At 51.2% G+C, this 13,013-nt stretch overlaps 1 protein-coding gene across 2 annotated transcripts in view; it reads left to right on the forward strand.

Moving 5' to 3' along the window:
• Positions 1-897: 897 nt before the first annotated feature.
• Positions 898-13,013, forward strand: part of Usp36 (ubiquitin specific peptidase 36) — a 33,680-nt gene continuing 21,564 nt past the window's right edge. For both annotated transcript variants that reach the window (XM_069992863.1, XM_069992864.1), the window contains exons 1-6: positions 898-980; positions 2,037-2,189; positions 4,281-4,542; positions 5,061-5,276; positions 10,791-10,901; positions 11,545-11,647. In XM_069992863.1, the coding sequence (XP_069848964.1) occupies positions 4,290-4,542; positions 5,061-5,276; positions 10,791-10,901; positions 11,545-11,647 (683 nt within the window). In that variant the 5' untranslated portion in view covers positions 898-980; positions 2,037-2,189; positions 4,281-4,289. The remainder of the gene's footprint in view (positions 981-2,036; positions 2,190-4,280; positions 4,543-5,060; positions 5,277-10,790; positions 10,902-11,544; positions 11,648-13,013) is intronic.

Genomic DNA, 13,013 nt, shown 5'->3' on the forward strand with positions numbered 1-13,013 from the left:
CCGGCCTGGGCAGGCCTAAGTCGGTGAGACTCCTATCTCCCCACCAAAAACAAAGCCAGAAATGAGGGCTGGAGGTGAGCAGAGAAACCTCAAGGACAGCAAGCCCCGGGCCCCGGGCCCCAGCGCCGGGGGCAGCAGCGTCCAGACGGAAAGCAAAGGCTGGCTGGAGGCCGTGGTCCCCGTGGCGGGCTGGCCGGGGTCCGGCACCTGCGGGCCGGGCCGGGCGGGGCGGGGGGCGGGCCGCGCCGGTCATCCAGGCAGAGGGCGCCGGTCAACCAGGGCGGCGCGGCCTCAACGCAAGGGCGGAGGGGCTGCGGGCGCAGCGAGCGCGGCGCAGCACTGGCTGAACACGCACGGGGTCCCGGGTTCGGCCCCCAGCACCGCACTAAAAACAGCCCCACCCACCGCGCCCTCCCTCCCACGGTGCCTCCCCCCCCGCCCGGGGCCAATCCGGTGCGTCCTCGGCCCCGGCGGGCCCCGGGGCGGGCGCGGTGCGCCGCCACACGCCGCCAGCCGGGCAGACGGCGGCCCGGGAGGCGGAGGCCGACGCGCCGCAGCCGCTCGCCGGTGACACGGCCCGCTCGCCGGGGTCTCGCGGCCCTGGGGCACCCAGGTTCCGCCCGCCGCCGGCACCGCCCCGGAAGTGACGACGCCTCACGTGCTCTGCGGGAAGCGCACGCGACCCGGGAGGCGGGGCGTCCTTGCCTCTGCTCGCTTGCGTCATCGCGTAAGCGGGAGGGGCCCGGGGGGCCGGGAGGTGACGGGAGGTGACGCGCGGCGCTGGTCAGCGGGAGGGCCCGCCTCTTAAAGCTGAGGAGCTTGCTTCTGGGCCGAGCGGCGCGGTCCCGGCACGCGGCTCCTTTAAGCGTCGCCGTGACACGTGTGTGAGGCGCCGGAGACCCGGATGGTGAGCGTGCGGGCCGGGACCCGAGCGGACGCCGACACCTTGCGGTCCTGCGGCGGGCGGCTGAGGGCGCCCGGTGAGCTGAGGCGGGCGGAGCGGCCCGCGGGGGGCGCGGGGGGCGGCGCGGTCCGCGGGCCCCGGGGCGGGAGCGCCCGGAACCACTCCAAACGCCCGGGGGTCCCCAAGAAGGGGCCTGGGGACGCGTCGTCCGCGCGGGGTGACCCCGCTGTCAGAGCGGGCGTCGCGGGCCCCCGAGAAGGGGCGCCGGCGGGGAGCCGGGGACGAGGGGGCGGCCGGGGCGCCGCCGCCCCGTGGCCAGGCCTCAGCCCCGCCGCGCCCCCGGGCATCCGCTCTGCGGGGTCCCGGCCTTCCCCGCGGCGTCGGCGGCGGGCCGGGGGCGCGGGGCCTTCCTCGTGGTCACGGTCCGAGGCGGGCCGGGGACGACGAGGGTCTTGACATGCCCACCGCGGCCGCCGGGCTGTGTGGCGAGCCCCCTGGGGAGCTGCGTGCACCCTCAAACTAGAGACCGGCCGGGGGTGGCGGATAACCCCGCGCCCACACGGTTGAGCCCGGCGTGCTCAGCCGCGTCTGGGGCCTCCGGCCTCTCCCGTCTGGGACTCCCGGTCTTCAGCACGTGCTGGGCTGTCGGCGTGCGGGAGGAGACAGAATGGGTGCCGAGGGTGTTGGTGTGAAAGGTAGCTGTGCTTGAGTACTTTGAGGGCTAGAGATGCATGTTGATAGAGCTGTAAGTTGTCCCCGAACAGATGCCAGATTTCCTAAGAATTCCCCCCTGCAGACACCATCCTGCGGCCCCCCTCCCCCCCCAGGTGTTTGCTTTAATCGTGCACAGCAGAGAGCTTGCTGGGCAAGAACATTTTTTTTTTCCCTTGGTCCTCACACATCACAGAGATGAGTTTTAGGTTAGCGCTTAAGATTTCAGGTGCAGCTGTTAAAAGGGAGGCTGGTCTTTTCTGCCACCACTTAAAAAAATTTTACCTTTTGTTCACACCTGGCTCCCTTTAACCTGATTGATGACTGTTTCCTAGTGGAAGGTCACCTTCTTCCCACACGAAATCCACGGGAAGACAAGTGAAGAGTTGGCTTTGGTGATGTCTTCCTGCTCATCCCATAGGTGTTGACAACCATTCTGGATACTACACTTGGCAGTGTTGGTGACTGACAAGGCCAAGGTCCAGCAGACAGATCACCTGCCCCACCAGAACTTACCCTTCGGAACCTGACTCCCTGCTGGCTAGGGAAGTGGCAGCCAGGGTCACTCATCCAGGTGAGTGGCCCAGGTCTCTTCCTACCTGAGACAGCAGTGATTATTGTTGGTGAGATTGTCTTAGTTAAAGATGTAAGCAGAGGCTGGGTAATAGATTTCCTCACCCTAGAGAGCTGGTACTAGAGTTTCTTGCACACCTATATTCTTTATAGATGTACTTACATATAAGTGATCTATATATGAAATTAGATGATCTGTAATGACCTATTTGAGTGACTTAGAGCTGACAGGAGTGTTCCTTCTTCCACTAGAGTGGAGGTTAGTGGTTTTTTTGTTTTTAATTACTAAGTGATTGTACAAGGAGGTTACAGCCCCCTAAGTCAGGTAATGAGTACAGTGTGTCTTGATCAGTGTCACCTGGAGTGGAGTTTTGATGAGCTGATTCTCCAGGGAAGTCTAGGTATTACATCCAGGTTTTCTGAGTCATCACATCTGATATGAATGGGCACTTTGGGGACATATTTTCTAGTTGTGACCCAAATAATGAAAGCTTTGACTTTTGATGCTTGAGGGTGGGCAGACTAGTGATGCATGTAGGGGTGGCAGTCAGGTGATGGTAGTATCCTGTCTTCCAGTTTCTGTGCAGTATCTGCCCCTCCTCTGTTAGGGACGCCACGTAACCAGCCATCTCACTATCCCTGCAGCTACTTTCCACTATCTTTGTTCCTATTTTACAATCCACCTTATCCCCAGATCTGTGGCTAAAGGTGGTAGAAACCCCCAAGTCTGCCACTTTCCAGGGCCTGGTCCCTACCTGTCCCCTAGCTTTTCTTGAGAAGTGTTGGCAAGACCTGCCTTGTACTTAACTCTTCTCCAGGCCTATTTCTTTTCTCTTTTTCTTCTTACTCTTAGAGATAATAGGCATATACATTTTCCATAGAAATAAAATGAGCCAGGTGGGTGCCGGTGGCTCATGCCTATAATCCTAGCTACTCAGGAGGCTGTGGTTCAAAGGATCGTGGTTCAAAGCCAGCCTAGGCAGGAAAGTCTGTGAGACTCTTTATCTCCAATTAACCACCAGAAAACCTGTGGCTCAAGTGGTAAATCACTATCATTGAGCTGAAGAGCTCAGGGAAAGTGCCTAGGCCTAGAGTTCAAGCCCCCATGACCAACAAAAAAAAAGAAAAAGAAAAATATAATGAGCCAATATAACTTAAAAATGAATGGCAGCTACATTAGAAAAACAAATGGAGGGGCTGGGAAGGTGACTCAGTGGTAGAGTGCTTGTCTTACATGCATGAGGCCCTGGGTTCAATTCCTCAGCACCGCATAAGCAAAAAGAAAAAAGCCAGAAGTGGTGCTGTGGCTCAAGTGGTAGAGCTCTAGCCTTGAGCTGAAGAGCTGAGGGACAGTGCCCAGGCCCAGAGTTCAGGCCTCACGACTGGACCCAAAAAAAGAAAAGAAAAGAAAATGGAAAAATTCATTTTTATAATTTATTTAACCCAAATATATATGTGAAATATTACGATTTATGCATGTAACCAATCCCCAAATATTAAGATGTTTCCTCTTTTTTTTTTCAGTACTGAGATTTGGCCTTGCTAGGCAGTTGCTCTACACTTGACAGATAGGCTCTTGTGTTTTTGCCTGGTGCTAGCCTTGAACCACAGTCATCCTACCTGTGGCAGTCCTCGTACCTATAGAATATGACACTGTGCCTGGATTATTTGTTTGAATGGGGGAAGGGTCCTCACTTTTTGCTTGGCTAGCCTCCTAGTAAGGGCCTCAAATAGCTGGGATTATTATAGGCTTGTATCACCATACCCAGGTCTTCATTGCATGGTTGTGTGTGTGTGAGTAACCTGAGTGAATTAATTGTTCTCTGTAAGCAGACATTGAGACCACATACTATCCTTCTGGAGGAGGTAGCACCAGGTGCCATGTTCACACTGTGGGAAGGCCAGATCTGTTCCTATGCCCTTTTACTGTTGGTTGGGTGTCTGTGGTCTTTTGGAGAGGGAAATGTGAACTACACAGGATCTGAGTGCCTCCCTCTCTGCATGTCCCTGTAAGGGTTGTTGTACTAGTGGCCACCATCCACAGTGGCCAAGCTTGTTCCCGGAACTTAGTGCTGTCCTGTTCTTTCCACAGGGATGCACCATGCCAATCGTCGATAAGCTGAAGGAGGCCCTGAAGCCTGGCCGCAAGGACTCAGCTGAGGATGGAGACCTGGGCAAGCTGCTGGCCACCTCGGCCAAGAAAGTCCTTTTACAGAGGATTGAGTTTGAGCCGGCCAGCAAGAGCTTTTCCTACCAGCTAGAGTCCTTGAAGAGCAAATATGTGCTGCTGAACCCCAGGGCAGAAGGGGCTGGTCGGCACAAGAGTGGAGATGAGCTACAGGCCAGGAAACAGGGTACCAGAAGGGAAAGTGCTTGAAGACGGGCCTTGCTGTGTGTTGAGTGGGTGGGCAGACCAGGATCAATGGCAGCAGTGGCTGAATGACAGGGCCTTGATGCTTCCCATGGGGTCTTTGGGCCTTGTAGATGTCATGATGTGGGGTGGTAGCAGCAGTGGCTGTGTGCTGGCCATTGCTTGGAAGCTGCCGTTCCTCAAGTCCTCAGGTTTAACAGGCTCACAAGAGAGGCTTCGAAATAGACATGGGCTGGCTGTATGGGGGGTATAATATGGAGCAGTGCTAGGACCCACTTCTTTCTCTCATCCAGGAGGTGCGGGGATTAGGACTCTAGAATTCAAGACCTAAGCAGTCTGGAATGAGTGACAAGACAAAATTTATTCTTGGCCTTTCTAGCAACCTCCAGTCCATGGGCACGCCAGTTACTGCCCAATGCTGTCTTCTGAGTAGATACCCAGCAAGGAGTGTCTGTGTGTTCAGACTTACTCTTTCTTTTTCTGCACTCTTCTCTTTCTCAGGCAGCGAGCGTGCATTTGGAGGGGATGGAGTCCCGGCCCCCCAGAAAGTGCTCTTCCCCACAGAGCAGCTGTCCCTCCGGTGGGAACGCATCTTCCGTGTTGGTGCAGGGCTGCACAACCTGGGCAACACCTGCTTCCTCAACTCCACCATTCAGTGTTTGACCTACACACCGCCTCTGGCCAACTACCTGCTTTCCAAAGAGCATGCGCGGAGCTGTGAGTGAGGCTTGCGGCTGAGCGGGTGGGAGATGCGTGAGTGGGGCTTGCAGCTGAAGGGAGCAGGTGTGAGCTGTGAGTGGGGCTGAGGGGCGGGAGACACCATGAGTTGGAACAACTGAACCAGACAGTCTCCTAATAGATACACACTGTGCTGGGCATTTCCATTTTGCCTGGATCATGTTTACTTGGTGCAGATGCAGATTGGCGCTGCATGGGACCACTCAGGGTCATGTGCACCACACTTTTCTAAAATAATTGCCCAGACAGAAGGGAGTGTTTTCTAAAGATATCTCCACAAAATCTTCTAGCTCTTTTGTTTATCAATTAGGCTAGTGTTGGACATACATTATAAAACATGGTCCAAAGTAGAAATTATAAAATATGAAGTTAGAAACTGAAGAAAAGTGAGCGCTTGTTGCTCATGCCTGTAATTCTTGCTGTTCAAGAAGATCCCATTTCAAAGCCAGCCAAACCCAAGAGACTCATCGTCAATTAATCAGCAAAAAGCTAGTGATGGAAATGTGACTCAGGCAGTAGAGTACTAGCCTTGATCAAAGAAGCTAAGGGGGGGGGAGGGGGGTAAAATTGGGTGGGGGGAGGGGGAGGCGGGGAAGGGAAGTGAAGGGTAAACAAAGGAGGAGGCTGCAATGCTTGGTAAGAAATGTATGCATTATCCTGCCCATGTAATTGTAGCCCCCCTGTACAGTATGTTCTCAAATAAAATAAAATACAATTAAAAAAAAAAAAAAAAAGAAGCTAAGGGACCAGCTCTCCAGGCCCTGAGTTCAAGCCCAAAACTGGCACAAATAAAACCAAAGCAGAGTAGTAATAGAAGCACGTTTCCTTCCCAATAAGGACATCTGCTGAAACCACAGCAAACATCAAGGCAGCATCCCGGTGAGACAGTGTTGGAAGCCAAGGCTTTGGGGCACTGAAGCCTGGTGGCTGCCTGCCAATTCACTCAAGAATGTGGGGTTGCAGAGGGACAGGGAATAAAACTACCATGGTAGCAAGTGCTGGTGGCTCATGCTTGTAATCATGAGGCCGAGATCTGAGGATAGAGGTTTGAAGCTAGTCCAGGCAGCAAAGTATGTTAGACTCTTAACTCCAATTAACCACCAAAGAGCTAGAAGTGGAGCTTTAGCTCAAAGTCATAGAATGTTAGCCCTGAGCAGAAAAGCTCAGGGACAGTACCCAGGTCCTACGTCCAAGTCTTGTCTGACAACAAAACAAAACATGGTGCTTTGCTTTGAGAACAATATTCCTGCATAGGAAACCAAAAAACTATGGAGACAAGTTGGAAAATTAGCAGATGGAATGGCAAGATCCAATGTTTGAACATGCAGTTGGAAAAGGCGCTTGCTTTCTTTAGAGAAGCAACACAAACACTCAAGTATCTAGACTCAGATTTCACAGGGTGGTGTGCAGCAAACTGAAGGAGTAAAGTTACTACATCATTGGTAAGAAGGTTGGGGCTGGGTGTGTTGAGGCCCAGCTGCTCACAGAGGGAAGATGAGAGTGTTGTTTCTCCCCAAACTCATGTGCAGATTGGAGCAGGTTCATGTGATTCCAAACTTCATATCGAAAATCAAAGGACCAAACCCAAAACACACTTTGCAAAGAAGAGGGCTGAGCGGAGATGTGCTCCACCAGCTGGAGACTTCCTGTATAGTTATGAAGTCAGAATGCCACCATGTTAGCTCAAGGACAGATGTGCTGACATGAGTACAGAGCCATGTGCATGTGGAAGTGCATTGCAGCTCCAGGTTTTTTCACATAGATAGCGATTGTTTTAGTAAAGAACCAAAACAAAAACTTGATTTTTACATGTGGAAGGACCTAACTTTAGGAAAGATGAACACTTGTCTTCAAAAATAAACTTAAGGGCTGGGGAGGTGGCTTAGTGGTAGAGTGCTTGCCTTGCATGCATGAGGCCCTAGGTTCAATTCCTCAGCACCACATAAGCAAAAAAGCCGGAAGTGGTGCTGTGGCTCAAGTGGTAGGGCGCTAGCCTTGAGCTGAAGAGCTGAGGGACAGTGCCCAGGCCCAGAGTTCAGGCCCCAGGACCAGCAAAAAAATAAATAAATAAACTTAATTCCAAGTATTTTTCTGACCTTGGGCAAGCAAATATTAACCTTAGAAGAAGAAAAGTTGGTCAGTTCAGCTGCATTAAAGTTTCAGCCATCAAAAGTGATCAGAGGGGCTGGGAAGGTGGCTCAGTGGTAGAGCGCTTGCCTTGCATGCATGAGGCCCTGGGTTCGATTCCTCAGCACCGCATAAGCAAAAAGAAAAAAGCTGGAAGTGGCGCTGTGGCTCAACTGGTAGAGCGCTAGCCTTGAGCTGAAGAGCTGAGGGACAGCGCCCAGGCCCAGAATTCAGACCCCATGACTGGACCCCAAAAAAAAAAAAAAAGATCAGAAACACTGAAAAGACTTAAATGCAGGCTGGTGGACAAGATCTGGGGCACAAAGACCAAGCACTGGTATTGAGAATTGTACCGGTTAAAAAACTAGCTAAAATTCTGAGCAAGAGCTGCACAAAAGAAGCTGGCAGATGCACAGGGTGACATGATGTGCTCTGGCTTTGCAGCTGCCAGAGAAAAATCAGAAAAATCGTGCTGGCAACTGTTGTATACCTGTGAGTTGTAACAGATTTGAAAGGTAAAACACTCCGGGGGAGGGAGGAGAGGTCAGATTTTTTTCTGTGCCACTAGCTTGAAGCTTTAACCTTCATGAAATCCAGTACCTAGCTGTTGCATAGGCAAGATCTGGCAGTATATAAAATTGTCTTCTCAGCAGGAGCCAGTAAGCAACTCTAGAGGCTGTTCATAGACCGGACGTGATTAAGTCCAGTCCCAGAACAGCAGTAGTCAGCATTGCAGACCTGAGTTCAGCTGTGAGGACATCTCAGTAGCCCATCTGATGAAGAAGCAAATCCAGGAAATAACATGAATTCTTGTTTTTTGTGGTGCTGGGTAGAACTTAGGGTTTTGTGCATGCCAGGAAAGCTCTGTAACTCTGCTCCTGTTTTTTTGCCTTGCTTTTGTTTTTGTTTTGGAGACAGTCTTGCACAATCTAGCCCCAAACTTGTCTGTCTCCCTAGCAGATAGGATTATAGGTATACTATACACTGCCACACTCAGCTCTTCACATTTCTTCCAGTGTCCCTCTGGCTCTGAGCAACCAGCACATGGGTGGAGATACACTTCCCTCCCTGTGTTGCTCCAGCACGTGAACTAGGCTGCGTCACAGCCCTGTCACCAACACACTGCCCTGGCCAGCTGTCAGCTGGAAATAAACCCCGCAGGAGCCAGAGTTAAATACATTGCATCCTAAACTTCAGTAGCAATGGACAAAGATCTTGGCTTCAGTTTCCTTTTTGTAAATTACATGAAAAGTGTGCTGATCTTGTGGGCATGAATGTTGGGAGTCAGGGAGCCCTGTCCTGGTGTTTCTGCCCTATTTGGGAGCAGTTGTGTTGGGTGGGGTCAGCGGCACTTTGTAGACGTATCACAGCCACATCTTCAGTGGATCTGAAAGGAAAAAAAGCTTTTTTGTTGTTGTTGCTGGGTGCCAGTTGCTTATGCATATAATCTTAGCTACTCAGGAGGCTGAGATCTGAGGATGGAGGTTCAAAGCCAGCCCGGGAAGGAAAGTCCGTGAGACTCTATCTTCAATAAACCATCAGAAAACCAGAAGTAGCTCTGTGGCTCAAGTGGTAGAGCACTAGCCTTGGGCTGAAGAGCTGAGGGGACAGTGTCCAGGCTGAGAGTTCAAGCCCACAACTGACCAAAAAAAAAAAGTGGGTTTTTTTGTTGTTTGTTTTAAATATCAAATCATAATTTTTTAGTCCTACAACCTTTATTGTCACCTAAAAATTAAAACATACAGTTAGAAAAGTGGGACAAAGGATTGGGAAGGTAGCTCAGTGGTAGAGTGCTTGCCTCACATGCATGAGGCCCTGGGTTCAATTCCTCAGCACTACATAAGCAGAAAAAGCCAGAAATGATGCTGTGGCTTAAGTGGTAGAACGCTAGCCTTGAGCTGAAGAGCTGAGGGACAGCGCCCAGGCCCAGAGTTCAGGCCCCATGACCAACAACAACAAAAAAGTGGGACAAAGTCTATAATGAAAAGTGAGAGCATCCCTTGTATGTAAATGTGATTACGTGAATAGATCTGTGTGTCCCTTGAAGACCATGCCATGCCATATGCGATGTCAGGACTGGGCTGCAGTGGCTGGCACAGGTGAGAACAGACCGGTATGTTCACGCATGAAGTCCTTTGCCTGCCGGGCTTAGGAACCCAGCTTGTCAGGACAACCTGGATTTTTTATTATTTATTGATTGATTGATTGATGTTAGTCCCGGGGCTTGAACTTAGCAGGTGCTGTCCCTGAGCTTTTGTGAGGTACATCTCTCTTTTTTGGCCTTTTGGCAGTTAATTGGAAATAAGGGGCTCATGGACTTTCCTTCCCAGGCTGGCTTTGAACCACGATCCTCAGATCTCAGGTACAGGTGTGAGCCACGATGTCCAGCCCATGCTGGATTTTTTAAGAATGAGAGTTGCCAAAGTACCCAGTACTTGACCTCATAGTACAGTTAATATGAAAGCTTACAGACATAACCACAAGGCCAGTTTCTGGCTGTGGTTCCCCACGGTATAGAAATACAATGCATGTGTGTTGGGGAACAGTAATGTCCTGTTTAGGGCAAAAGTTGCCTTGGTTTGAAGGAATTGGAGAATGGATTGTAGGGGTACAGCTATCTCCAGACACCTGAAAGGGTAGAGCAAGGCTGTGTCGTAGTCTTTGTACATCTCTTTCCATTTGTACTATGTCACAGTTTTAAAGGTCAGTGTACATCCAGGCTGCTCTAAGGCTGTGAAGGGGCTACTGGCCACAGTGGCCATGGCCTGTGTTTGTGGATCAAGCTGGCCGAACACATCCATGTCCGTCTCACATTGTACTTCTTGTGCACCTGTGGCAGAGGTACATGGTGGTGGCAGACTTGTAAAAAGCTAAAATGTTTGCTGTCTAGGTCTTCAGGGGGTTTCTGGCCCCTGATAAGTTGCAGAGAGGTTATTTACTGGGTGTAGCTGAGCAGAATATGTTTGAGAGCAAACTAAGGAATGTCAGGAAGCCCTGAAATCTTGCAGCCATTGATTATGTGCTAGAACTTTGGAATAGATATTTTTTCTGGACTTCATGTTGAAAGCCAGACTCAGTCTTCATGTAAGTGAATAACGCAGATGTAGCATTCATGGTGTCTGGAGCAGCCTGCTGCATGTGTCTAGGCCTGTGGTGTAAGACCGTTAGACCTACAGCCTCATCGGCCGTGAGCCGTGCATCCCCCGCTCACACTCTGTGGTGGGGTGGGGAGGTGTCTCTGTGGGCCAGCTCTCCTATCACAGGCTGAGCGGCCCTCATTTGCTCCGTTCCTTTCTTCTTTTGGGGTGGAAGTGGCCTGTTCTCCGAAGCTGTCGTATTCACATAGCTGCTTCTCCCATGCCGCAGGTCACCAGGGAAGCTTCTGTATGCTGTGTGTCATGCAGAACCACATCGTCCAGGCCTTTGCCAACAGTGGCAATGCCATCAAGCCCATCTCCTTCATCCGAGACCTGAAAAGTAAGAATGGATTTGTCTCTCTGGGGTCAGTACAGCTCAGCTGGGAGTCTTAGCAGTGCTTATGTGTGCTTAGTGATACAGGCTCAAGTGTCCCACCAGTGGAGGTTGTCTGGTGGAGTGGTGGGGGATGGGGGGCACCCTGCTTTGGAGAACAGGTATGTTTTGGCCAGGTGGTGTGGTGCCATTTTGTGTTCAAGATAGGATAGCTGAAAGGGTCTGCTGTGTTCCAAGAAAGCTCAGGAGCTTCAGAGGAGCTGTTGCTGTGTCCCTGTCACTTGGCAGGAAGCTAATGCCTATGTAGCACTAGGAAATGGCTATGGGCTGGCTCTGGGAAAACAAACCAGTGGGTGTTGCATTCTTTGTTTTTGTTTTTTGAGACGAGGTCTCGCTATGTTGACTCAAGTTCCTGGGCTCTCAGGATCCCCTTGTCCCTTGACCCTGCTTCTTGAGTAGCTATGATTCTAGGTGTGGATCACTTACCTGACGGCTAAGCCCTTAGGTCTTAGAGACTGGCTGTGATGGATGGTCCAAGTTGTAGATAATTATACCACCCTCGGTTTCCTCAACTGATACTTTTCCCTTGTCCCCCTGTGACTACAAGTAGGTGGTGGTCATCTTTCCTAACCCTCTCTCCTTCCTTCAGAGATTGCCTGGCATTTTCGCTTTGGGAACCAAGAGGATGCACATGAGTTTCTGCGCTACACCATCGATGCCATGCAGAAAGCCTGCTTGAATGGCTATGCCAAGTATGTGTCTTGCCTCCCCACCCCTCCCCTGGGGCTGCAGGCACTGCTGGTGGAGGCAGGTACCCTGAGCCCTCCTCCTGACCCTCCTTGGAGGGTTCCCAGAAGAGGAGTGGCCCCCAAAAAGGTGTCACCTAGCCGAGGCAGCTCGGTAGGATCTGGTACAGGAGGCAGATGTGGTGGGGCTCTGTCCTAGCAGTCAGATACGAGAAGGGTTTTACCAGATGTCTTTGCAAAGGTTAGCTGCTGCCTTAGACTCCCTTGTTTTTCAGAAATCACTGTTGCTTTGTTTTGGTTTGATTTGATGTTTTAAGACACGGTCTTGCTGTGTAGCTCAGGTTGGCCTTGAATTCTCAATCCCCTTTCCTCAGCCACCCAAGTCCTGGGATTGCAGGCATGTACCACTGTGCCTGGTTTGACTGGGGCTTGAACTCAGGGCCTGGGCATTGTCTGAGCTTTTTTGCTCAAGGCTAGAGCTCTACCACTTTAAGCCACAGCACCACTTGCGGTTTTCTGGTAGTTAATTGGAGATAAGAGTCTTACAGACTTGCCTGCCTGAGCTGACTTTGAACCTCAATCCTCAGATCTCAGCCTCCTGAGTAGCTAGGATTACAGGATCACAGTCTGCTTTTTTTGATACAGAAGATGGGGTTGTAGGAGTTGGATGTAATTGAACCATTTTGGAGATGCTAGTCTGGAGCTGTTTCTCCAAATGTGGCAGTGTGGAAGTTCTCCTGGAATTGTTGGTTACTTCATGCCATGTATCCTCACTTGTGTACATTGGCCATCCGGGGTTCCTGGCTCAGATGAGACCAGCTGTTATCAAAGCTTGGGAGAGAACCAAATCCTCTATCACCAATACTTTGGAAAACATGTAGCTGTTCTAAAGAACAGTTCAGAATGGCTAGCTGAATTTTCTCAGTGAGCATCTGAAATAAGCAAAGCACTGGAACTTAAGTCACAAAAAGAAAATGCTTTGCCAGTTCTTGGCTACTGGCTCCGGATGCCCAAGGTTTGGATATGTGCACCCTCCCTCCATAGGGCTGTCTGCTGGCCTCTGGTGGACTGAGGGGACGTTTTTCTTTACCTGATTGGCTGATTTTCCCCAGATACCACATTGTCACCTGACCAGTGGCAGAGCCTGGCACCCACTACTTGGAGATGGAGCCAGGGAGAGAAATTTTTCAGCGTCAGGGCCTACCTTCAACAAGGGTCACATCATGCCACCTGCTGTATCTTCTGGATTGTGCCATTGTGAATACCAGTGGTTTAGAGCTGCAGCGCCACAGAAAGCCAGCCTTGGATAGGTGTCACATTGCCCCTGTGAGACAACCCTAAGGTGCCCGTTGCCAGGAAGCAGAGCTTCCTG

Source organism: Dipodomys merriami, unplaced genomic scaffold, assembly GCF_024711535.1.
Source record: "Dipodomys merriami isolate MVZ:Mamm:240054 unplaced genomic scaffold, mDipMer1.0.p SCAF_42, whole genome shotgun sequence".
Lineage (NCBI taxonomy): Eukaryota > Metazoa > Chordata > Mammalia > Rodentia > Heteromyidae > Dipodomys > Dipodomys merriami.